This window comes from Ciona intestinalis, unplaced genomic scaffold (assembly GCF_000224145.3).
Source record: "Ciona intestinalis unplaced genomic scaffold, KH HT000134.2, whole genome shotgun sequence".
Classification (NCBI taxonomy): domain Eukaryota; kingdom Metazoa; phylum Chordata; class Ascidiacea; order Phlebobranchia; family Cionidae; genus Ciona; species Ciona intestinalis.
This window is the reverse complement of record NW_004190456.2, coordinates 117,178-141,753: the sequence shown is the minus strand read 5'-3', so window position 1 is coordinate 141,753 and position 24,576 is coordinate 117,178. Positions and strand designations below refer to the sequence as shown.

Here is a 24,576-nt window from a genome sequence, read left to right as displayed (position 1 = left end):
TAGTGGGTGAGGTCCTGTAGGATGCTGCGCCATGGGTAATGATATTTTAGGGCAGAGTTGGCCCACTGCCCATTTGTCATAACTAAGTTTTAGACTTATAATTATTCCAGTCTCCATTTAATGTATTAACTTAATATTATACTTAGGTACAATTGTGTAGGTTGCCAACTTAACTTTGTACAATGGGTAAGAAAAAGCAAGTTGCGAAGGCCCGTAAAGATAAATATTATCATTTAGCAAAAGAAACTGGGTATCGTGCTCGCTCTGCGTTCAAACTTTTGCAGCTTAATAAAAAGTTTAATTTCTTACAATCGTCGCAAGCATGCGTGGACCTCTGTGCTGCCCCTGGTGGTTGGTTACAGGTAGCATCGGAACATATGCCGATGTCGAGTATCATTGTCGGAGTGGATCTCGTCCCGATTCGCCCCGTTCCCAAGTGTGTTACTTTCCAAGATGACATCACTAAAGAAAGTTGCAGGACACAGCTTAGACGGGAACTCCATAAGTGGAAGGTAGATTGCTTCCTTCATGATGGAGCGCCTAATGTTGGTAAGAATTGGCTTCATGATGCTTACTCACAGTCAGTGCTGACTCTCGCTGCTCTCAAGCTGGCATCTGAGTTTCTGTGCAAAGGAGGATGGTTTATTACAAAGGTATTCAGGTCCAAGGATTACCAAGCTCTAATGTGGATTTTCGGGCAACTTTTTAACAAAGTTCACGCCACAAAGCCCCAAGCTTCAAGAAATGTGTCGGCCGAAATATTTGTTGTTTGCCAAGGGTTTAAAAGTCCGGATAAAATCGATAAAAAGTTTTTTGACCCAAAATCTGTGTTTCAAGAAGTTGAAGCTAAGACAAGACCCGTCAATATCCTTGATTTTGAACCTAAAAAAAAGAAGAAGGCAAAGGGATATGGCGATGAAGCCAAGGATCTGCTGTACATGAAGAAAACTGTTTCGGAGTTTCTTGGTTGCTCCCAACCAATGCAAATGTTAAGCGAGATCAGCGAGATTGTTTTTGAGGATGACGATCAAAAAGTTCATCCTCTCGTGACTGATGAAATAAAGGAGCATGTCAAAGATATCAAACGTCTTGGTAAAAAAGAGATCAAAACGCTTTTAAAATGGCATAAAAAGTGGCAAAAGTTAAATGCTCCACAGGTTGAAGAAGTGGAAGAGAATGAAGAAGAAGAAGTTGATAGCGAGGAAGAGATGGAGAGAAAGATCCAAGAGATACAAGAGAATGAAACAAGAGAACTCAAGAAAAAGAAAAAGGTTGTGACAAAAGAGCGACAAAAGTTACGCGAACGAATGAGCAACATGGTTACTTCCACCAACAGCCAGGAGGATATGGAGCTGTTCGCTCTTTCGAAGATTAATTCTGCGCGGAAGATGGGAACGGTAATGGAGAATGTGGAGGAGTTCGAGTTGGAAGAGGGATCGGATGAAGAGGGGAGTGGGAGCAGTGAGGAAGAGGAAGAGGAGGAGGAGGATGAGGGTGATAATGAGGGGAATCCACTCATTCATTCATTGGAAGATAAAGTTGAAGATGATTATCAAACAAAGCTTTGGTTTGGAAAGGAGGAGTTCGAGAACATCGCCGATGATTTGGATGAGTTGGAAGAAATTGAATCCGCGAGGAAGATTTACGAAAATCGTGTTGAGAAGAAGAAGAAAGAGGTAGAAGAGAAAACTGAAGTGCAGAAGAAGATTGAGGCGTATAACAGCGATTCATCCGATAGCGATAGCGACTATGATGTAGAAGAAACGCTTAATGAAGCTAAACCTGTTACAACAACTAAAGGTAAGAAGCAAAAAACTCAAAAGTTGGATGCAGAAGCTCTGGCATTGGGAACAGTGATCGCAACTTCTAATAAACGCAAGCGAGATGTGATTGATGATTCGTTTAACCGGTATACCTTTAACGACGAGGAATGTGCTCTGCCCGATTGGTTCTTGGAGGATGAGAAAAAGAGGGTTGTTAAAAATCATTTGCGACACCATGTGTCCAAAGATATGATGGATTTCTATGGTTCCAAGGACAAAGGAATCAATGTTAGGACGATTAAAAAAGTTGTTGAAGCGAAGGCGAGAAAGAAGAGAAAGGCAACCAAGAAAATGGAGAAAGCACGAAAACAAGCGGAGGGGATTTCAGATACAGCTGATATGTCAACTAAAGAAAAGGCTGCGCATATAAAGAACATTTATAAAAAAGCAGGTTTGCTAAAAAAGAAAAAAGAGAACACCACGTATGTATTCGCGAAGCGGGGCACTGGAAAACGAGTTAGACGACCACCGGGTGTCAGTGGTAAGTTCAAAGTTGTCGATAAACGAATGAAAAAAGACCTCCGACCTCAAGGGAAGAATTCGAAACAATCTAAAGGCAAAAGTGGTGCGGGTGGTGGGAAGAAAAGGAAATAAGTTTTGGTGTCTTGTATCTCCTAATATGTTGAAATTTTAAAATAATTTCTATGTTAAATTTTCAAAGAACAAGTTAAATTTAACTGGATAAGAGAAACATGGTCGAACTGCAGTTGTGTGGGCTCTTTCATTATTTAATGCTGCGTTTTTGTATCTGAATCATGATTCATGACGTTATTTAATTTTTGATATTCGCCTGCTGGTCAAAAGGAATTGGTTAGTCTGCATTTCCCAATTAGTTTACCTTGCTTTTCTATTTGGAATTAACTATATTTGGGATTTACTATATTTATATTGTTAAAATGTGCCTCAAGCCTTATGGGCTGGATCAAAATAAATGGGGCTTTGGTTAAATTTGTTTGAAATTTTTACAGCATTTTTGCAAGCTAGCTACCATTATTTTAAGTTTATAATCACATGTTTTTGAACTGCTGTGCCAACAACTGTTTTTGTTCCCTTCGATTAAATTGTAGCATTGGCCAAATTTATTTGTTCTTGCATTTTTTACAGAGGTGAAATTCTTTATAACTTCAGCAACAAACTCACTACTGCTTTATATTATTTTAATCAATAATTGTTTTGGAAACTTTTTAAAAAATATCTGTTTGTGGGTGCTTGATTCTGCTTAAATCTTAGTTAAAAAGGATAACAATGTTTTTTTTTATCATAGGTTGATCAGCGATCTACATTAGTGTTGCATGTAGTAAGATAATTTTTGCTGGGCGATGATTTTGTTCAAAAATGCTCGGATCTGGTTGGGAGAGGGGAGGATAGGCTCGTGGATGTTGGTTGATCAAGATGCAGGGAAGATCGTTGGATGCGGGGATAGGGAAGCTCCGGAGGCCACAGGTGACGTGAGAGATGTAAAAGGAAGATGGATCTTTCCTGGTTTTCATGACTCCCATATCCACGCTTCATGGCACGGAAAGTTACTCCGGAGCAAATGGAATCTTAAGTTTCCTAAAACTGTGAAAGAGCTGCAGCTGAGACTGAAAGCTGCAATTGATGGTGATGATAGCAAGGGTTGGATTGAAGGGTTTAACTGGGACCATGAGTTTATGGATAGAATACCAACCAAAGAAGACATCGATGAAGTGATTCCTGACAGACCTGTGTTTTTAAACAGAGTTTGTTTTCATATTATCGTAGCTAATAGTAAAGCATTGGAAGTAGCGAATATAACGAATGATATAAAAGATCCAGATAATGGTCATCTCGATCGTTATCCTCTGGGTCATCATCTCGCTGGGCAGCTCACTGGGGTCCTCAGGGAAGATGGGGGTGTTCAATTGGTGACTAATGTTGTTCCCCCGGAGTCAAGTGAAGAGAAGAAGAAGAATATCTTAGCAGGGTTGGATGATTGCTTGAAGAATGGGATCACCAGTGTTCATTCTATTGAAAGGAGGCATTGGAATGAATATGCTGAGCTTGCTAAGGAAGGTTCGCTGCCAATAGCTTGTTACATAGCACCCTGGTATACTGATATGGGGAGTCCAAACTTTCCTCAAACTTTGGATGAATCTTACAAGAACTTATCATGTGACTGCATCAAGGTGTTTCTAGATGGAGCGTTAGGCACCAACACTGCTGCCATATCGAAGCCGTATCTATCTTTGCTGGATGGGAAAGAAAACTATGGCGTGGTGTTACAGAACAGGGAGCAGTTGGCGAAGATATTACAAATCATTGATGATAAAGGATACAGACCTGAGTTGCATGTGATAGGTGATAGAGCAGTGGACATTGCTTTGGACTGCTTGGAAAAAGTGAAAATTAGCCCTGATAAAAGACCTGTGTTCGTTCACTGCCAAATATTGCGGCACGATCTTTTAAACAGGATGCGAGCATGTGGAGTGACACCTACACTACAACCTTCGTTTGTCGTAACTGATTCAGTGTGGATACGAGACAAGTTACCCCCAGCTTTGTTTGAATGTATATACCCATGGAAAACATTAATGAATAATGGGATTGTGTGTGGTGGAAGTAGCGATGGTCCAGTTGAATCCATCAACCCCTTGTATGGAATGTTTGATGCGATTTTTCGTACTGATCAGAAATCCAATTCTTCCTTCATTCCATCAGAGTGTCTCACATTTGAGGAAGCTCTTAACTTATACACAACAGGTTCAGCATATGTGGATAAGGCAGAAACATTCAAGGGCAAAATAGCTGAAGGATTCCAAGCAGACTTTGTTGTGTTAGATGTACCTCTAGAGAATGATGGCGTACCTTTCAATTTGCCAGAAAATCCTCAGGTTTTGAAAGATGTTAAAATATGTGAGGTGTGGGTGGCAGGGAAGTGCATGTATGAAGCCTAATTAATCTTAAGCTTGTGCTTATAGTCTTATAGACGTAACAAAGGGGTTATCTGTCACCGTCACCCCAATTTATAAATTACATTATGTTTTACTTTGTGTTGTACTGCACGACTTTACTTTTATAGTTAGGTCAGGTGGTAGACTTATTGTCTCTAAAATAACTGCCAAAAGTTAGTACTAATTGTGTATTTTATTAGCAATAACTTTATCTCACTTGTCCATAATATATTCTTGTAGAGTAGACTTATATTACTAGGTGACTTGCATTGCCCACTTTTCTAGACTTATCGTACTAGGTGACTTTGCCCACAGCATTGTCCACTTTTCTAAACAGAATTAGCCCTTTATGCAAAATGCTGCTTTTTAGTTTGTAAATTGTAATTCTATGCAATTAATTTCAGTAGAGAATTTTTTTAAAAGGGTGTTTGTCTATTAGATGCTTTTAGTGTACTACTATATCACTTTTTAAAAGTTTTTATATACAGTGGAATAGGCCTAACTCTAAAAACATACTTCTGCTAATTTCCCAAATACCTTATGCATATTATAGATATAGTTTTACACTTACTTTTTTTACTATTTAGATACATTTGTTTGTTAAATTACAGCACTACAATATTTGTAGTTTTATGGTTCAAAAATGCTTATATGATTTATAGCAACACATTCATATTAGATGTGGTTCTGACGTTCTGTTTATTTCTGCTGTGTGCAATTGTTGGTTTAATAAGGCAATGCTTCTTAACCCTGGTAACATTACAACTAGCTGTTTTGGTTGGCTTTGTAAAAGTTAAATTACTCGAATTAGTAATCATGTGCCTACAAAACCTATTGTCAACTGTGGCTGTTTTGCTATTAATTTATGTTTAGTATTTTGGTTGTTGCAAAAAAGGGTTAAGAAGTTTTGGGTTTAGCTAATCTCTCTGATTATAGGAAAACGATAAATCACGATAAATATGGTTCTTGAAGCTGTTTGTGTAATGAAGGGAAGTGAGAGTGTGAGTGGGACCATTAAGTTCTCGCAAGTTGGGGACGGGGAGCCATGTAAGATTAGTGGATCGCTTACAGGGTTGGCTGCTGGCAAGCATGGGTTTCATATTCATGAGTTTGGAGACCACACCAATGGTTGCACAAGCACTGGGGGTCATTTCAACCCACAGAAATGCGATCACGGAGCACCAGAGGCAGAGGTTCGACATTTTGGAGACCTTGGCAATGTGACGGCAGATTCAAGTGGTGTAGCAGAGGTTAACATCAGCGATAAGTACGTCACGCTTACAGGGATTAACTCAGTGATTGGAAGAGCTGTTGTTGTGCACGCTGATGTAGATGACCTTGGTCTCACATCTCATCCACAAAGCAAGACAACAGGGAACGCTGGAGGAAGATTGGCGTGTGGGGTTATCGGGATCACAAAGTAAAAGATATGCAAGTACAACTTTAATTGACTCATTATGTTGTAAATAATTTTGCTTTGCTGTAAATTGCTTTAATCGAGATACATCTAATAAGTTACATAGGAATCACAAATGCAAATTACACTCTTGGTGAAATAAAGTTATCATCTATTATACAAAACTAATATGTTGTGTTTTTAGAGGTAAAGCAGTGGTTTAAAAGCAATGTTATCCCATCTGGGAAATATGGGACACTTTTGGAATGCAAACCTTTAGAAGAGCTCTGGATTAATGTTGAGTATAAAAATTAAAGCAACCATTTTAAATGCTGTTACCCATAGCCATAGAAACAATTCCTGTTGCATTTGGAGCAACTAGAATATTTTGGTCGGCATGGTTGCACAGATATGGTTGAATGTAACTTACTTTATCTCACGTGGCCGGAAACAACAGCCATTATAACACCGGTGTTCTGTTTTGTACACCTCGCGCCCCTACAAGTTTTTAAGTATGTTACTTTTTGGGTATCAGCGACGAGTCTTGACCCATTACCTCTGGGTTAGAGGCAGTCAACTGTTCTACCGCGTCTGACGTATACATAGATTATCTAATCTGAACAGTTAGCAGCTATTAAAAATTACGTTAATTGTCAACAATCGTGGCTTTTGAGATGTGGTTCATTAATATGTGTAATTGGTTGTGCTGGTATGTTGTATTTATCTGCCATGTTGCAGTTTTACAAGGTACCAGCAAAACTAAAACCCATATATAACATTTACGTTGCAATTTAAATGCAACTTGAATGTGGTAGTGGGTTTTGTATAAACAGCATACAGAACATACAAACATATGTAATGTTAAACGTGATAGTAATATTAATTTGTAGGCAGTGCCTTCATTGCTTGTCTGTTGTTTCTGGCTTCCTGTTTTGGAAGTTGTTATTAATTAATCGTTGAAGGGTAGTATTGTCTCTTTGGTGTATTCAGTGCCGTGTTTGTAGAATGTATTCACAGATAGTGACTCACTGGCGTCAGTTATCAAAAAGCAAATATCGCGTCTCATGTTTCGGTAGCTTGTATATCTATGTGCGATACAATATCTTGATATGCTGGCATCACCTCGAGTATTGTAACTCTACACTTGCCCAACTTTGTTATAAAGGCAAGATATCTTGTCAACACGATGACCCATAATTTGAAGGTGAAACAAGATTAATGCCGTGTTGAGTACCTTGTATACAATAGATGGTAAACGCGTGTTGTCCAGCAGTGAAAGCAACAGGACACCTCAAAACCACTCCACTATTTGTAACGCAACGCTTGGCGTGCTTGAAGCCACTTGTAAGTGGTTTCATTCCTCTGGAAATTACGCATTTCGGGAGAACGGGTTTATTGAAAAAGTAAACTGTTAATAATGAGTCAACTCAAGTTAAAGTAAAGGACCAAATATGAATCACTGATGCTTGCCTGCCACGCCGTAACGCAGTACATCACTTGTATAATTCTTTTGTCTCATAACTTTTATAAACAAAAAAAAAAAGGGGGGGGGGGGTTATAAACATGAAAAACACGGCAGTTCATGTTAAGTGAAGCCCATTTAAAACGCACATTTGGATTGACATTGCATATATATGGTTGAAAAATATTTTGTTTTAAAATCGGGGGAACATTAAAAATTATGAAGCGCTTCTTTGTGCAAATGTAACAATAACAGCTTAATGGGTATGTCAGTAACATATGAGAATAATAATAAGTTGTATTAACGCTACAGAACCTGCTGTACTAATGCATTATCAAGGGTGGTCGTGAGTGGCTTTACTGCTAAGTCGAAAGTTTCACAAGTTTGTCTCGGACTTTGGAGCCGTAGTTTTGGTATTTCTGTGGTTGGAGTGTAGGATGATGTGTTGTCAGGTATTGAATGCGATCGACGCGGAGAAATCGGCTTTGCAGCATCTTTGCTGTCATGGATGTCATCGGTGTTACCAGCATAAACGTTGTTTGTGTCAGGGTATAAAGCAAGTAATGCTTGTTGGGCGGCTAGGTACCGCTTCCTACGGTTCATTTTATACACTGCGATTCTCTCTTCTTCCTCAGTTTCACTTTCTGCGGTAGAAGCTTTGGTTTGGTCCCTGAAAGGCCTCGAATTTGACAGAATGTAAGGAAACCATCGTAAGCTTTCATTAAACTGTTCGCAAACGTCCGTTAAATCTGCTTCATTTCGTTTTGACTGCTGGTTAATATTGGGTGGACAGGATAAAGCAGATCTTGCTTTGTGTGGACGGACTCGACCTAATGGAACAACGGGCATTAATACATTATTTAGGTTGATTTCTGAACTGTTATTTTATATTTGTGTTCACATTATATTTCATGGAACCGAAGTCGACATGGTGCGAAAGTATCCTGTTCAGTACAAAGACACTTTAATGAATATTTGTTCTAAATGACTTTCATTAAATATTACACAAGCATTTATTTGGGCCACCATACCATTTGATGATTGACTGTGTCAGCATTAAACAACCTTCATTATAAGAACTACTTGTGTAGTGAAGCGTGTAATAGCCAATTGTGATTTAATGATTAACCGCATACAGAGAATGTTTAAATAACACAAGCAATATTTGTGTAGTTACCTTCTGAATCCGGACTCCCTGTAGCTGAAGTGCTGGATGCTGAAGATCTTTTTCCTTCTTTAATTTTTCGCTTCTTTCTCTTCTTCTTCTTTAATTTATCTACACCACTTGAACTGATCGCTTTCCTTCCAACAATTGCATTGTTTATTCCGTCCATATTTGACTCTACAAACCTAATAATTTGAGAAATATGTCCTAGATTGCATTGGTAAGCAAATTAGTTTGTTGCAGTGTTTTATTTTTACATTAAATTAACGTTTCTGAGCTTTTTTATTTGCGATTGGGCCACAACAATGGATGCTTGGTTAAATATTGCGATATACTCTGTATATGCTTATATTTTAGGTCTTAAAATAGTTGTAGTACAATATTTTAGCTAGTATGCCCATTAAAACCAGAACTTTACTTAGAAATACGCTTATATACATAAATAACAGGCTTTATCGCCGCTTAGTATACCTTTGCTTAAAATATTTATACCCTTTACGTTTCCTTCTTATAGCAAGTAACCTTACAAGAGTGTTTACTCAGAAACCCTTTATGTCTCGAAGCGCGCTGTTTCAAATTTATTGTATTCGGCGAGCAGCTAAATAAACAGACTACTGGAATCCTTACAAGTGTATGTGAGTAGCGAAAACGAAAGCGGTGGGCCCTTAGCAACAACTCCCTAGAAACAAGCGCAGTTACGCCACCTGACGATGGATTTGGGCATAAAAATAGTCACAACATTCTGTAATAAATTGAAATTTATTTTGATGTTTTAAACACCACTCATGTAGACGAGGTATAATGAATGCGACGAATTTAAAAGTGAAAATATGTTAATACATATACAGGAATGTTATATATTTTCATTATTTTGAAGAGCAAATAAGAATGTATCATTTTTAAATTACACATACACATACAAGTTATAACACATTCTGTATTATTTTATGTTAAACATTTGTTTCCAGTTCTTAAGCATTTCAATAGTTACACCACTACCACCACAAACAACAAGAACAACTTTTTTAACATTTCCAAGTTTAGGGTTTGAGCTTGCAAGCTCTTTTAACTTTCCATTGTATAACACAGCAATAGAAGCAGCACAAGCTGGCTCAACCAATATCTTTTCATCATCTGAAATAGGTTCAAAACTTAAAATAAAGAATCCATAAAATAACATTGGAAATGAAGCCTAAATTGTTGGTACACACTGGCCTACATTCCAGGCACCACTTTTTACACTGCATATAATAGTTATACAAGCCTTCAATTTAGTTTGATCGATTCTATTGAGATTTATGAACAAATAGGCTATCACAGTTAATAAAAATTTCACCAACAGCAAAATTGACATTTTTAATATAAATTCATCAGATTACAACAAAAGCAATGAATATCTAATAAAGTTAACAACAAACCTAAGAATTGAGATATAGTTTTCACAACATCTTCGTCTGAAACAAGGCATGGTATAATTGGGTGGGATTTGGTAAGTTCAAATGCTTGTTTACCAATTGTCTTTGCTCCCAATGTAATTGCAATGCTGTGTATATTGATTTACATTGATTATTTTGACATGTACCAGCAAATTAAAAATATAAAACACTTTTTATATTGTTAAGTTCATAGACACAGTCTATGTGGGTAAGCTTGTCAAGGACTTGGACCTTGGTATTTAGGCCAGAATTGGTAGAACAAATATTGTATAGGTATGAATAAAACACTGTTAACAGAGTGCACAAATGTTTATACCTTGTAATTGCAGGCAATGTTACTTGCTTTCCAGCTTGTACAGCCTGGTACAAACTATTAGATCCATGTGTTTCTACAGCAAGCACTGGTACATCATCCCATTTTCTTTTCACCAACCCTTCCACGATCCCACACATTAAACCACCCCCACCTACTGAGCATATCACCAAGTCTGGCTTGCTGTCAAGTTCAGCTATTATGGACGAATTCCCTTCCCAAATATATGGGTGCTCAAACGGTGGGATGTATACGGAGCCCGTTTCTTCAACGAATTTCAACGCATTCTGGTTGCATTCGTCCCATGCTGCGCCCCCTCTTACAACGTCCGCGCCTTCGTCTTTCAGTTTATCAATCACCAACTGCGTGGTGGTTAGTGGTACGAATATGGTGACAGGTACACCGAGCTGTTTCCCAGAATATGCAGCAGCTAGCCCCGCATTACCGCCAGATGAACATACGAATCGTGGACTGTTCTTATGTTTTACACACATGTGAGAAATGCCACGTGTTTTAAAAGAACCAGACGGCTGACAATTTTCAAGTTTCATCCATACTTCAACACCAGAAGCCTTGCTAAGTGCTCGACTGTGTTTATAAGGCGCCGCAATGTACAACGTTTCCGAAGCCATGTTTTAAATTACACGTTGTGTTTGTTTTATAGCACTACACATCCTGTAGCTGTCAAGCGCTACAGGCGATTTTCCCGTACCTTAAATTCTTTGAGATTAAACAGGTTCGACACTGTTTGAAAAGGACACGATGTTTTTTAAGAAGGAGGACAAAATATACAAAGAAAACGTATCCTTATTCTACCTCAATTTTTGTAAAATAAGAAATTATTTTTTTATCACCATCTAGCAACATCGCTATACAATAAACTTTAGTCGGGTGGTGGCGCTGGTGAGAGGAGAAAGTGGCGCAAAATTCCTTAAATTCCGATACGGATTGCTATATATTCATCCGCGACCACAAGACAATGCACCCTGATATGATGAGAAACACAGATCGCGATTTCGTGGTTATGAGCAATTCCTGGTTGTGAGTTCATAACTAAACTAACACCAAAGTTCCGTAGTTAAGTTAGTCCCTAGGTGGTGTGGTTTAGTTCATTGTCAAAGATCAGAAAATATCGGAAATAGATAAGAAGTTAAACTTTATGGTTATACTGTAGTTATGTATTGGGAGGATTGAGATAAGGTATTTTTATTCGGTAAATTGGTAGTTTTTAGATCCAATATACTTTTTACATGTTTAGTACGATAACTGCAGTTGCCACAGAAATGTGTGGTAACTATTTTTGCGCACCTATTTTTTAAGATCGTCAAATTAAATTTCCGTTTGACATTTAGCAACCAAAGCTTTAAATATGCTGTTCTCAGATGTAAAGATGATTAGATAACTTTGTTTTTGCACGCCAATGCTTGATAAAGCTTTAAATACGGTAATCATGCCGTTTGGAATTAAACTAAGAAGAACTGGCCGATATATTCTGTCCCACAAAAATTCCTTCCTGGTGAGTTATACACCTAGATTTGTTAATGTGTCTATTCAGAAATAAACTGGTATTGCAACTGATAAGTTATTTATAAATGGATATTAACGTGCCCGGCTTTAACCTGTAGGTAAAGGGTTCAAGGCTTGTCACTGCTACCATTATAGACACATGGGTGCTTGGGCAAAACAATGACAATTGCTCCAAACCAGCGGTCACTAATGGGTTGTCAAATTACCAGTCATACATAAAAACAATTACCGACAAAGTTACATACCTGGTAACTAGTCAGCGAGCACTAGGTGTATGAAACAGAACACCCGTGTTTGCGTGTTATAACAACTGTCGTTGACTCGTTGCCCTGTCACTCGAAGATAACAATAAGTTTCATCACTTTCATTTGATCTTCTGATACTCAAATAAGAAGGGTTATCTTCTATTTGTTTGACCCTAACCCAAGGCAGTGGTGCAATACAAATGAAAAGTTCTGTCATTTAAAAAGCAGTCTTTACATCAAACTACAACTTTCATTTTAGCCCTCTATAATTTTCACTTTACAAACTGAATTCTCTTTCATTTTATAACATAGGGTAGCGTAGAATGGTAGCACAGGGGACTCAATTTTCAGCTGTAAATATAATGCAGTGCAATAATTTGTTTCTACTAAATAATATGATTTTATTAGGGACTTTTGTTTCTGGTATTCATTGTGATTTATTGTACCTAAAACTATGTAAGGTATGAAGTCATTTTCTCTATGTTAACCTTGACCCCAATATATGATCTGCATTAGATACGTGTTCAGTTACTGGACAACACAGCAATGGAATGTACGTTGACTGTGGAAAACACTGGCATTGATTGCTTGAACGCTGTTGCGCAACGTTTGGAGTTACGTGAGGTAGGATATGATTTGAATACAAATATAATATAATATTGGGAACCTATAGTAGCTTAGCCAAGGTGGCATATGATTTATCTCAGTCCTATCTTGTCATTTTATTTGAAAGATAATGCTATTTATGCGAAACTCATCTCTCCATTAATATATCATTTGCTGGACCTGATTTTTATCTTTTACGTTTTCATAGGATCAGATCCTATCTTCAGTTTGCTAAAGATGACTTTTAGATATTATTTGCACCTTGGGCAGTGGTTGCACCCTTATATAACTGGTGTATATATTTATTTATGTGGTTTTAGTTACATTTAGATTTAGTTCAATAATTTATATTATCATAATTGTTCTTTATTCAGTAATTGATTCGGAATCGCAGGACATTTCATTGTTTTTTATTTATATATCTTGTTTTAAGACAAGGTAGTACCGGTTATGAACACAGGGTCTAGGGTTGTCCCATTATTTATAAACATAATGCAACTGCCAACTGATCTTTAAAGTTCCTTAAATTTCTTGAAAATTAAACTAATCCCAAGTTTTCTAGCTTGAGTGAACATCATACATCAATATCTACTTTCTGTGTGGTCTGTATGTTTTCATGTCTGTTTTTCTTCCACAGTTGCGATACTTTGGGTTGAAATACTTAAACAAACAGATGAAAGCAAGATGGGTAGAGTTAGACAAGCCATTGAAAAAGCAAGTTGATAAGAACTCCCACGAACCAATACTTTTCTTTGGTGTCATGTTTTATGTGGCTAACATCGACCGCCTGCAACACGAGATTACAAGGTATCCACTAAGAGATATTTGTTCTGCTACTTCTGCTATTGCTATTGGCGTAATGTATTTTCCAAGAACTCGTCTTCCGGCGTTAAATTTTCAGCAGAGCCGACCCTAAACTTGTTTTTTTTATGCCAGAAATTTCCCGGGAAAAGAGAATATATATATAAAGTGTTTGATAATGGTAATAGAGGCTACTTAGATAAATAAACCTAATATATTTTGTTGGTTTAATTTAGGTTTTATGTAACTGATTTTCTGGCCAAAAATTTAACTTTTTTTATGCTAAGGTTGGTTGACAAAGCATTGTTTTTTGGCAAAAAATCCTTTAAAAATTTATTAAATGTTGTATTTAAATTTAATTGCAAAAATTTCAGGGAAAGTACAAATTATACTTTGATAAGGTTTACTTATACTAGGTAGCCAGGGTTAGTACAAATTAAATTTCATTTAAAAACTTGTGCTGGTCTAAATTGTAGGTAGGCTCCTCAAGGACCTCACCAATAATTTAAAAATTATAATATGATATTGCTATATATTTAAACTGTTTAAAACAAGTTTTTTTTTACAACTATGTCCAAGACATGATTATGAACCTTTTTAATCATATTTGCCAAATTTTATCACAAGTTCCAAGCATTGCATTTGAAATTAATAATGTTGAACCAGGTGTAAACTTATTATGCCCCCTTGTTGCCCCCTTGTTATCTATAAAAGCTTGACAAATGTTATTTTTATCCTTTTATTTCAGGTATCTGTTTTACCTCCAGCTGAAAAACAATGTAATTGATGGAGCCCTGCCATGCAGCAAAATTGAGGCTGTGGAACTTGCAAGTTATATGCTGCAAGGTAGGGTTGGGGTTTGGAATATTTAAAGTTTGACCTTTAAAATTAAAAGACTTCTCATTAAAAGACTTCTCATCCTTACCTAAGTTTGATCATCGAGTGTTTTTGTGAATAGTTTTATTCAAATACTTTAATTCGGTGTTTTGTTAATCTATTCTACATATTACTGTTTATTTATACTCTTTCTGTCCTAAATAACGCCCACCAGCAAAAGGCTCTTTTTCAACATTCATTTTTACTTAAATATAACCAATCTCATGGAGTACCTGAAATTAACCCATGGCCTACTAGACAATTATGGGAGCTAGTCATATTTGACATTGGGTAGATTTTATCTTGTTGAGGTTAGTGAGTGTGTTGTGATAACCAACTTTGACCTAAGTCCCAGGTCCCATGGCATGCCTCACTGTAGGACCTCAGCCATAATTACAATGTTCATATACAATGTTGAGGCGATGGCCAAACTCAGGCCTAAATATCAGGTCCCTGGCGTATTCTGCCATGGGACCCATATAGAATAGAATAATGGATAAATGAGAAAATTATGGAACCTAAGGACTAATGTCGTGTAATGTTTGTCTTCAAATGTAGACTTATCATAAGTTGACCCCATGTCATATTATGTGGCATATAATGTACTGTTATATTAAGTTGTGCCAAAAGCCCCATGTTTACCCACCACAACCACTCCAACACTTAACTTCCCTACTTGGCAACAATAATTTGTTGGTTTTATGAACCACGGTTCATTTATCACCTGTCATAGTGAATTACTTAATGCTGGACACTGATATAATATTGTTCATTACATAATTAAGTATTCCTTATATATATATTGGCTTAATATTGTTTACTGGACTTAATTCTGGATATGTAATATAACATATATTATTATTTATTGCAAAATGTAAAACCTTGTTATAAAGAAAAAAATAATTTTTATAGCATTGGCATTAGATAGTTTATATATAATTATAATTATAATATATATTTTAAGCAGAAGAACCAATGTTGTCGTACAAATAATTGAAATGACCAATGTTTTTTTTGCCATATGCCGAGACTTGATCAGTTTACCATTAAAATCGGTATTATTTCTGGCGTATGATCACCTAGAAGATATTAATATTTGTTAGTATTGGTATAATGGTATTAAAACAATATTGTTTGGAATTTGAATGTACCTGTTTTAGGACAGGATATAGACCAATAAAAAATCAGATTATTTTATTCAAACTGTTTTATATTCAATATATATATTTTATAATTTAAATGTATCTCTTCTAAAAAGAAAAATTTCGATGAAAATATATCCTAATTATATAGAGAGGAAAATTTAGAATATTTCATTCAAACTATCCTGTATCGAAAGCAATTCAAACTATTAACCAGGCAATGGCGCCACATTAAATTACATATAAATATATTCCAATACCAGTAATTTTCACTTAACGTTGCCGATAAGTATTTATTTCTGAAGGTCATTGGCTTACACAGCCAGCAATATATAAACCCAACCCAAAACATTGAGTTTGAGTCATTTAGTTTTAGTTATTCCCCAAACAATTTATTTTAAAGTTTAGTTTGTGATGTAATAAAGAGGCATTGTTTTGCGATAATAACAGGAAACAAAGCTTGTTTATGATTGCTTAAACAACTTCCTGGATTGGTAAGGTTAGGAAATACTGACAATATATCACCGTTGCTTCTTTAACCAACCGTAAAACAACCTTTTCGTTGAAACTAATCACTTTGCTTTTAAACAACTAATCTTTTTAAAATATTATGTTTGCTGAAAAATTACATTATATTGCAAAGCTAATTTAGCCAGGCATAAATTCTATTTATTTGCAACATTTTTAATGTATTTTTTAAAACAAGGAGAAGGTTGAATGTTTTTAAACCCAATAATGATATGGTACAATCAGTCTGTGGTCATCTTATGCATCAGTGGTTACCAATGTACCATGAAGAGTTACCATGCAGACAATATTATTATTCTGTATGGTAAATATTTTTATCCGACACTTTATCCATAACTATTGTTTTGCTGTTGATTTCTTCTCTTCGTTTATTAAATAATATGATCTCCAATATCATGGTCGAAGATATAAATAAAAATTATGTTATATAGGCCTATACATTTTATATTGTTCTGTATTTTAACATAGTTCTGTCAAATCAAATGCTCATATTTTGCATAGTTTCTAACAAAACAATATTTACTTTAAAGAAAGACATAATAAACTCGTATTTTTTACAATTTAGAAACTTTTTTAACAGTTACATCATATTTAAACAAATCGTTTCTTCCAGCTGAGTTTGGCAACCACGATCCAGACATTCATTCGATCGATTATTTTCGGGATTATATTTTGTTTCCTGAGGTGAGGATTTACTATGTGGTGATTTAATTGGATAACCTTTAAACCCACAAACTGTATACGTGCATACTGCTGGTTAAGTGTATGTATAATTAATTAAAACACATATTGTATATTAATTTAGTATATCTTGCTAGTGAACTTATGAACCTTGTATATATAACCATCTTACCATGCGTTTATTCAAGTCCAAGCAATTATAACATGTGTTATTAGTGTAGCTGTGTACTGTGCAACTGCATGCTTAACTATGTGTTCATTAGTAAACCTATATACACATAAGCAGCATGCAGGCTTACTATATGAAACATAGGTTACACTACTTTAGCATGTAAAATAATGTAACATCGTATATTACAAGAATATGTTTGCTGTTTGTACCAAAATACCAGATAATTAACATAAAGTGTGACAAGGGTTATAAAGCCGATGACAAAATGTGTAAATTTCAAGCATTTAATTTATACTTCATTAACTTAAAAACCTCTTGTTAGAGGGTAATTTGTCATCTTACGTCATGTTTAATCCCACACACCACTGCCCACATACTATATATCATACTACTTGTAACTTCTGCTTTTCTCCATTAACAATTAAATGGTATTGTATTCCTAGTTCCTTACTCCAAATGATCCAACATTAGACTCCCTCACACAACAAGCCATCGAACAACATGAGCGCCACAGGTGAGCTGTTTAAGTGTTTGTTTCTTAAACCATCACCCGAAGTTTGACCCTTAGCTTAGTGTGGGCCATGGCACATGCATAGTAAGTAGTAACCAAAGGATCCTGGGTTCAATGCTCAATGCTGATAGATAAATGTGTGTAAGACGTGTATATATGTTGTATATTGCTAGAACGCACTAATAAACCGTAGCACTATGGGTGTTGGGGTAATTGGGCCAACAATGGCCTAAATTATATTTAGTAAACTTAGCTGTGGTAGCTAATAATCTGTGAAATACCCATAGATAAACCCAACAATCAGGTTAGAGCTGTTTCAGTTTAAAACCAGGGTGCAAAACCATATAACGTTACTAAGGCCGCAAAAGTTGGGGTTACATGTCATTCCAGACACCCCTGGTGTTACGCCTATGGGTAAACTCACTGGTCATGTGGTGTGTAATAATAATGGCTAAGGAATGCTATTACGTCATGAATGCAAATTCATCGAGTAAATAACCTTCCTTTGTAAAAGTGGTGGCAATATTTACACTATGAAGTCATACAAACATTGTGTGGGTTGGTATACATGGGGAAAGGCACATCATCAGGTTAACTGTAGGGAAGTTGGGAAGTTCCTGATAAATTGCAAACCAGTAAAAACATTATAAGTTAAAAATGATAAAATAACTTGTATTGTACAATGTAACATATATGAAAAATACACTGTTGTAACAATTTTGCATAACAGACTTTGTTTTTAAATTGGAAATAGAAGAACCTACATTACAATAGTGCTATAACTTCCCTTATTTTTTATATACCAGTAAAGTAACTTTTAAAATGAAAAACAGTCAGCAAAAACTGCTAATTGTGTAATTTAATAGATGTCATATTAACATTATTACAAACCGTACAGCAAGTTAAATTTGCAAACCACAAAAAGTAGATTACAACACCGATAAAATAGAGAACTATTGTTTGGGATTTGTAGTAAACATATAAAACATAAATTAACTGTTGTTTGTTTTACCTATATGAGTGTTTTCAGTTATATTGACACTTTTACATAGACTATGTTAATGGTATTTCAAATATCAGGCTGTTAAGATTGCAAACCAGAGAACAAACATTGCATCACTGCTATAACTTCCTCATTTTTTATGTACCAGTAAAATAATGTTTTAAAATGAAAAACAGGCAGCAAAAACTGCTAATTGTTGTGCTATTGGTTTCAGTACTGGGAGTGGACTGCTTGCGCAACATAACACGGGTGAAGTAGGAATGTGGTATCCCCCTACACCCCTTGTTCTCACACCTTATATTCCATGAAACACAGAGTTAGACAAGCCTGATAAAGTTACAAGAAAAAGGAGTTTGTGGGTCTTGTGTGGATTATTATTAAATGGTGGCTTAATCCAGACAGCTCTAATCTTCATGGTATGCCAGTATCCCGATCTGCTGATAACAGGCTCAAAGTTAATCTACTGTGAAGAAATATACGTAAAAATCTAAACATTAATGCTAGTAGGGGTAGAAGTTTGTAATAACTGTTTTGTAATAAAAAAAGTCGAAAATTTAGGTCATTTATGGTTTTGTTTCACATTTCAAAACAAACGTTTTGTAACTGTTACAACCACTTATATTTGCTACAAAACCTTGGTTTCAAATTAACTGTGACTTCACAAAATTAACAAAATTTAAATTTAAGCTATTTAGGGTTTTATTTTGTATTTAAAAACCTTCTTGTTTTGAAACCCTAATTTCAAGTTAACTGTGCGGGCAGCATAACATTTGTAAGGGTTGTGACAGCTACAAATTTATTTTAAATATTGTTTGATTTATTTGACCTCTGGCAGAAATATTTATTCTATGAAGTCATAGTTGAGCTGAATTGAAGTAGTTTGCCAATGAAACACGAATGTGACTCGCAATGTGTGTTATTACACAACAGACCTCACCATCAAGGTTACATTGTGCATAACAGTATTAGCTTAGCTTTTTTTTACGTTTTTAAGGAATACGTAATATATATTTTAATTGAGTTTCACATACCAACATTCCTGAAGGTATCATACTTACAGCTGCGATTTAATTAATATAATTGGATGTTTCTAAGTGCTTGTAAACAAATTAAATTCCTTTAAGTGTTGCTTGTTATTTAGAAATCTTCATGAATGGATTTGACTGTTTAATTGCTAAATATATCACATTAGTAACTTTTGTAAAAACAGCTGTATATATATTGATACAAAGATTAAAAGATATATGCCCAACATTCCTGTAAAGATAGATATAAAATAACTAGGCAGTTGCTACAGATTACATTCGGTTTGTGTGTTGTTTCTTTATTAAATCTTTTGTTCTAAATTGTAAAAGATCTTGTGGGGGTTTATCAAATAATTAACCAAAGAAAGGCAAAAATGGATTCGTTCTTTGACTCTGTTCATTCAACTTGAGTTTGTTTACCAAATGGTTTTTTAACCTCAGAGGTAAAAACCTCAGATTTTGGAGATTATAAATCGTCACGTTTTCTAACGTGGTAATTTAAAGAAACATTTAAGTTCAATGTTCATTGACCTACATTTGATAGGCTTTGGATATTTTGCAATTCTAACAAAATCTAGGGTCACATTGTTAAAATACAGTTACACTTATAGTTGTCAAACATAGGGAACCTCATTGATTAATGTGGTGAATGCAATATACTTTGGCTCTGCTTGTTTGTATAGACACCTAACAGCAGGTAAAAAACCTGGGGTAACATTGTTAAAATACAGTTACACTTATAGTTGTCAAACATAGGAAACCTCATTGATTAATGTGGTGAATGCAATAAACTTTGGCTCTGCTTGTTTGTATAGACACCTAACAGCAGGGTAAAATCTGGGGTGACATTGTTAAAATACAGTTACACTCATAGTTGTCAAACATAGGGAACCTCATTGATTAATGTGGTGAATGCAATATACTTTGGCTCTACTTGTTTGTATAGACACCTAACAGCAGGGTAAAATCTGGGGTAACATTGTTAAAATGCAGTTACACTTATAGTTGTCAAACATAGGGAACCTCATTGATTAATGTGGTGAATGCAATATACTTTGGCTCTGTTTGTTTGTATAGACACCTAACAGCAGGTAAAATCTGGGGTGACATTGTTAAAATACAGTTACACTCATAGTTGTCAAACATAGGAAACCTCATTGATTAATGTGGTGAATGCAATATACTTTGGCTCAGCTTGTTTGTATAGACACCTAACAGCAGGGTAAAATCTGGGGTGACATTGTTAAAATACAGTTACACTCATAGTTGTTAAACATAGGGAACCGTATTGATTAATGTGGTGAATGCAATATACTTTGGCTCTGTTTGTTTGTATAGACACCTAACAGCAGGTAAAACCTGGGTGACATTGTTAAAATACAGTTACACTCATAGTTGTTAAACATAGGAAACCTCATTGGTTAATGTGGTGAATGCAATATACTTTGGCTCAGCTTGTTTGTATAGACACCTAACAGCAGGGTAAAATCTGGGGTGACATTGTTAAAATACAGTTACACTCATAGTTGTTAAACATAGGGAACCGTATTGATTAATGTGGTGAATGCAATATACTTTGGCTCTGTTTGACATGTCATTATGACACCTCAATCTGGGTTGACATGTCATTATGACACCTCAATCTGGGTTGACATGTCATTATGACACCTCAGGCACCACCAACGTTCCACCAACCCACCCTTTATGTAAGTCTAGTGCCCTGGTAGCATAAACTGGCATGTTTCTTAGGTCTAGTTGTATGAAGTATGACAACTGAAGCATTAAATGTTTTCTTCACTTTTCACAGAGGATTGAACCCATCAGATGCAGAATACAACTACATACTTAAAGCTATACATCTAGATGGGTTCAGTGAGGATTTATATCCAGCCAAGGTAAGCCATGTAGATACCAGCCTGGATTAAGCAAGGATTATATTGATCTCTGTTATGCATATTGTGGAAGGTGATGAAGGGACCACAATAACAATATACAAATATTCATATGCTGTGCTTAGTTGTATGACTAGTTGATCAATGCTGATACAATGTGTGTGAACTGTGGTGTAAGTCCCATCTCATGTTTACGCAAATCCTTTATACCAGCTTCTCAACCACCAAAATTCAACTATAAATATGCAGTAACAATATGTATTTCCTACTGGTCCACTAACTTTTCTGCCGGTTTGCCAAATACATTACAATTTTCTCAATTGCAAAATGCAAGATGTTGAAGTCTTGTCCATTGATTAAAGAAATAAAACATCAAATTTCAAACTGATTTAGAACTCCGCCAATTGCATGATTTGGAACACTGTAACATAAGCTGCAAGTGTTGTGCCCAACTGTTTAACTGTATGCTACAAAATTTGTTTCAAAATTTACCGCTCCGCAAGCTAAAAAGGTTGAAAAACACTGCTTTATACAACATGTTGGCAGTTTAAAAATATTGTTAATTTTTTTTAAGTGGGATTAAACTTTGTGTATGTGGAAACCGACAGTGCTTTGTAGTTATTTGCAACCCTGTATTACAGAATGGCTTCGGCAATGATGTTGAAGTTGGCTGTTCGTTTGCCGGCGTTATCATCAAGTCAATACAACAAGACATGGGAAGCCATCGAAGTTTAAATACAATGACAGTGTGGAGAAGTTCATGTCATGAATGGAACAAAGTGGATAGCATATCCCACCCATCTAAGAATGTTATCAGTATTGAGATACGGACAGAGAGCGCAGTGTCTCCGGTGCATTTCCAACTGGTAAGCTCGGATAACTTTTATGTGATAGTTGTAGTAACTTTAGCATTTGTGAAAACTAATTTGGTCCAAGTACAGTGTGTTCTGAAAGTCACTGTGCATTAACAGACATGTTTCAGTATAGAATTCAGGGGATAAATATGAAAGAAAATTATAAATGATGTTGAAAGTGACCCCCATGTTAGCATCAATAGACTTGGACCCTTCTTATTTCGGTTCTAAACACCTCAATTAGCTGCTTCCTTGAAATAGACTGAATGAATATACAGTGACTTTCCAAACACCTTGTAGTAGCACCTTTAGTATTAAGTCAATAGGAAAACGCACAAATTACCTGGATTATTACTATACTATGCTATTCTATGTTGTGTGAATACTTCCCCAACACTGGACTTGGAATCTGTGTCAATTTAAAACTTTTGCTTGTAGCAAAAATTCCAGGGTAGGCTTGCATACCTTGCCACCCCAGGTTTGGCGCCTATGCATTTTGAACAGTTTTTAAGAACAATTATCAGCTAACTTACAAGTGAGGATTGTAAAGAATCTTGCACAAAAATTTCCTTTGGCATTTTTCAACATAAACTAACTTTATCATCATGTGGTTGCGTTAACATTCCTTAATCCAGCAATGTTTCAACACTCCATAAAATATTACCACTGAATGCGTCACGCTTAGTTGTTTTTAGATTAGGTTTTTAAAAAAACAACTTATTTTATGGAAAGATGTTTTTGATCTTTGTGTATTAGTTGGTTGATGAGCAATCTTTGGCCAACATTTCAAGTCCTTTGTGTGGGATAGGATTGCAATGGGTCTAGCACAGATTCCATGACAATTTTAATTTATATTGTTATTTTACTCTTGTGTTTGTGTGGCTCCATTAGTATTTTACACTATTGGCGCCAAACCTATTTAAATGCAGGGGAGGTAGGGATAGTTGGACACACATTCCTATAAAGCAAATCTAACATTAGTTGATTAATGCAATGCACAAAATTTCACGGTAGGCCTGCCCATCTTCCTGCCCAAGACTTTTTAAACACAGGGGAGGCAGGAATAGTTAGACACACATTCCTATGAAACAAACCTAACTTACCCTATTATATTAAACAGGAGGACGCCGATACAGCTAAATACGTGTGGAGAATATGCGAGGCAAGGCGCAAGTTTTACATCCAGAATAAAGACTCGTCAAGGTAAATTAACGACAAACCAACTAATATCAATTTTTCGATACCGATATTTTTTTAAATTCTACCAATACCAATATTTTTATTGATACTTGACATTATATCGGTCAACCTCCAAAATTAACGGTCAACCCTAAAGTCAAGTACTTGTACTTTTTTCATTCCTACATAAATATAAGTTAAAACACAGTGGTGCAAAAACAATAGAAGGTTATTGTTCATGTAATATAACAGTACTTATCAACCACTTAACCTTTACAATTATCCTCACCACACAATCACACACACCTTGAAATTAGCAAATGTAGCTCATTTAGCGGCTTAGCAGTAGCTATTACAGTGATCATAAAGTTTTTTAACGTTTACTGCATTGAAAAATCAAAAATTTTCATAGAAGTCATGGGCGCCGTTTTATATGGTGCAGACGAGGCCGGCCTACTCTCGATATTATGCAGACGGTGCAGCACTTGCTCCGTATAACTGCATTTTATTAATAAAACCCGTTTAAAATTAAAAAGAGCTAGTCGTTTTAAGCCCGCAAATAGCTAAAGAACTATATATTCAAACGTACTCAGTTATTACGCCATCGATTGGCGTAACAACGATCATTTTCCGTAATGTTTTTCTCAACCACGCGTCCACGCATAATGCTTTGTTACGACATAGTAGCGATTCACACGCTGATTATTTGCGTCATATTATTATTTGATGCGTCGATTATTGACGACATAATACGGTTTGACGCGTTCATTATCAGCAATCCAAGAGAAAGCAAACTGAATAGTCTACGTTTATGGTGGAGACTGTTTATTAAAACTTTAACGAAAAGTGAACATACGTTAGTTTTATACTTAAAACAGCTTGCTATGAGTATATGGCTAGCGCCTTTGCAAATACGGTTATACAACGACTGTATTAAAATAAAACAAATAACACATACATTGGTCTGTATTCAACACATTAAAGCTTTAACTTAACGGTTAATCTTTTGGCGTGGCGGATGTCTTGG

General features: G+C 35.7%; 6 protein-coding genes across 7 annotated transcripts in view; 4 read left to right on the top strand and 2 right to left on the bottom strand.

The window, feature by feature from the left end:
• Positions 1-125: 125 nt before the first annotated feature.
• On the top strand, positions 126-3,087 carry LOC100179391 (pre-rRNA processing protein FTSJ3). Its single transcript, XM_002122855.5, has one exon. It carries the CDS (start codon positions 183-185, stop codon positions 2,415-2,417), a length of 2,235 nt encoding a protein of 744 aa, XP_002122891.1. The 5' UTR covers positions 126-182; the 3' UTR covers positions 2,418-3,087.
• Positions 3,088-3,093: 6 nt separating this feature from the next.
• LOC100184184 (putative amidohydrolase YtcJ) lies at positions 3,094-5,608 on the top strand. Its single transcript, XM_026838969.1, has one exon. It carries the CDS (start codon positions 3,143-3,145, stop codon positions 4,736-4,738), a length of 1,596 nt encoding a protein of 531 aa, XP_026694770.1. The 5' UTR covers positions 3,094-3,142; the 3' UTR covers positions 4,739-5,608.
• Positions 5,390-6,316, top strand: LOC100181799 (superoxide dismutase [Cu-Zn]). Its single transcript, XM_002122490.5, has one exon. It carries the CDS (start codon positions 5,695-5,697, stop codon positions 6,157-6,159), a length of 465 nt encoding a protein of 154 aa, XP_002122526.1. The 5' UTR covers positions 5,390-5,694; the 3' UTR covers positions 6,160-6,316.
• A 1,191-nt stretch (positions 6,317-7,507) lies between these two features.
• LOC100186557 (protein LIAT1-like) lies at positions 7,508-9,381 on the bottom strand. The gene is made up of 2 exons (XM_026838970.1): positions 8,771-9,381; positions 7,508-8,423 (listed from the first exon to the last, which is right to left on the bottom strand). Exons 1-2 carry the CDS (start codon positions 8,925-8,927, stop codon positions 7,900-7,902), a joined length of 681 nt encoding a protein of 226 aa, XP_026694771.1. The 5' UTR covers positions 8,928-9,381; the 3' UTR covers positions 7,508-7,899.
• A 117-nt stretch (positions 9,382-9,498) lies between these two features.
• On the bottom strand, positions 9,499-11,307 carry LOC100176342 (L-serine dehydratase/L-threonine deaminase-like). The gene is made up of 3 exons (XM_002121709.5): positions 10,511-11,307; positions 10,177-10,301; positions 9,499-9,892 (listed from the first exon to the last, which is right to left on the bottom strand). The coding sequence occupies exons 1-3, from the start codon at positions 11,137-11,139 to the stop codon at positions 9,699-9,701; spliced, it is 948 nt and encodes a 315-aa protein (XP_002121745.1). The 5' UTR covers positions 11,140-11,307; the 3' UTR covers positions 9,499-9,698.
• A 559-nt stretch (positions 11,308-11,866) lies between these two features.
• The window catches only part of LOC100184130 (tyrosine-protein phosphatase non-receptor type 14-like), a 19,869-nt gene continuing 7,159 nt past the window's right edge, over positions 11,867-24,576 (top strand). For both annotated transcript variants that reach the window (XM_026838968.1, XM_026838967.1), the window contains exons 1-9: positions 11,867-12,023; positions 12,796-12,903; positions 13,523-13,692; positions 14,435-14,532; positions 16,846-16,916; positions 17,529-17,599; positions 21,432-21,519; positions 22,158-22,382; positions 23,491-23,573. In XM_026838968.1, coding sequence (XP_026694769.1) covers positions 11,928-12,023; positions 12,796-12,903; positions 13,523-13,692; positions 14,435-14,532; positions 16,846-16,916; positions 17,529-17,599; positions 21,432-21,519; positions 22,158-22,382; positions 23,491-23,573 — 1,010 coding nt within the window. In that variant the 5' untranslated portion in view covers positions 11,867-11,927. The remainder of the gene's footprint in view (positions 12,024-12,795; positions 12,904-13,522; positions 13,693-14,434; positions 14,533-16,845; positions 16,917-17,528; positions 17,600-21,431; positions 21,520-22,157; positions 22,383-23,490; positions 23,574-24,576) is intronic.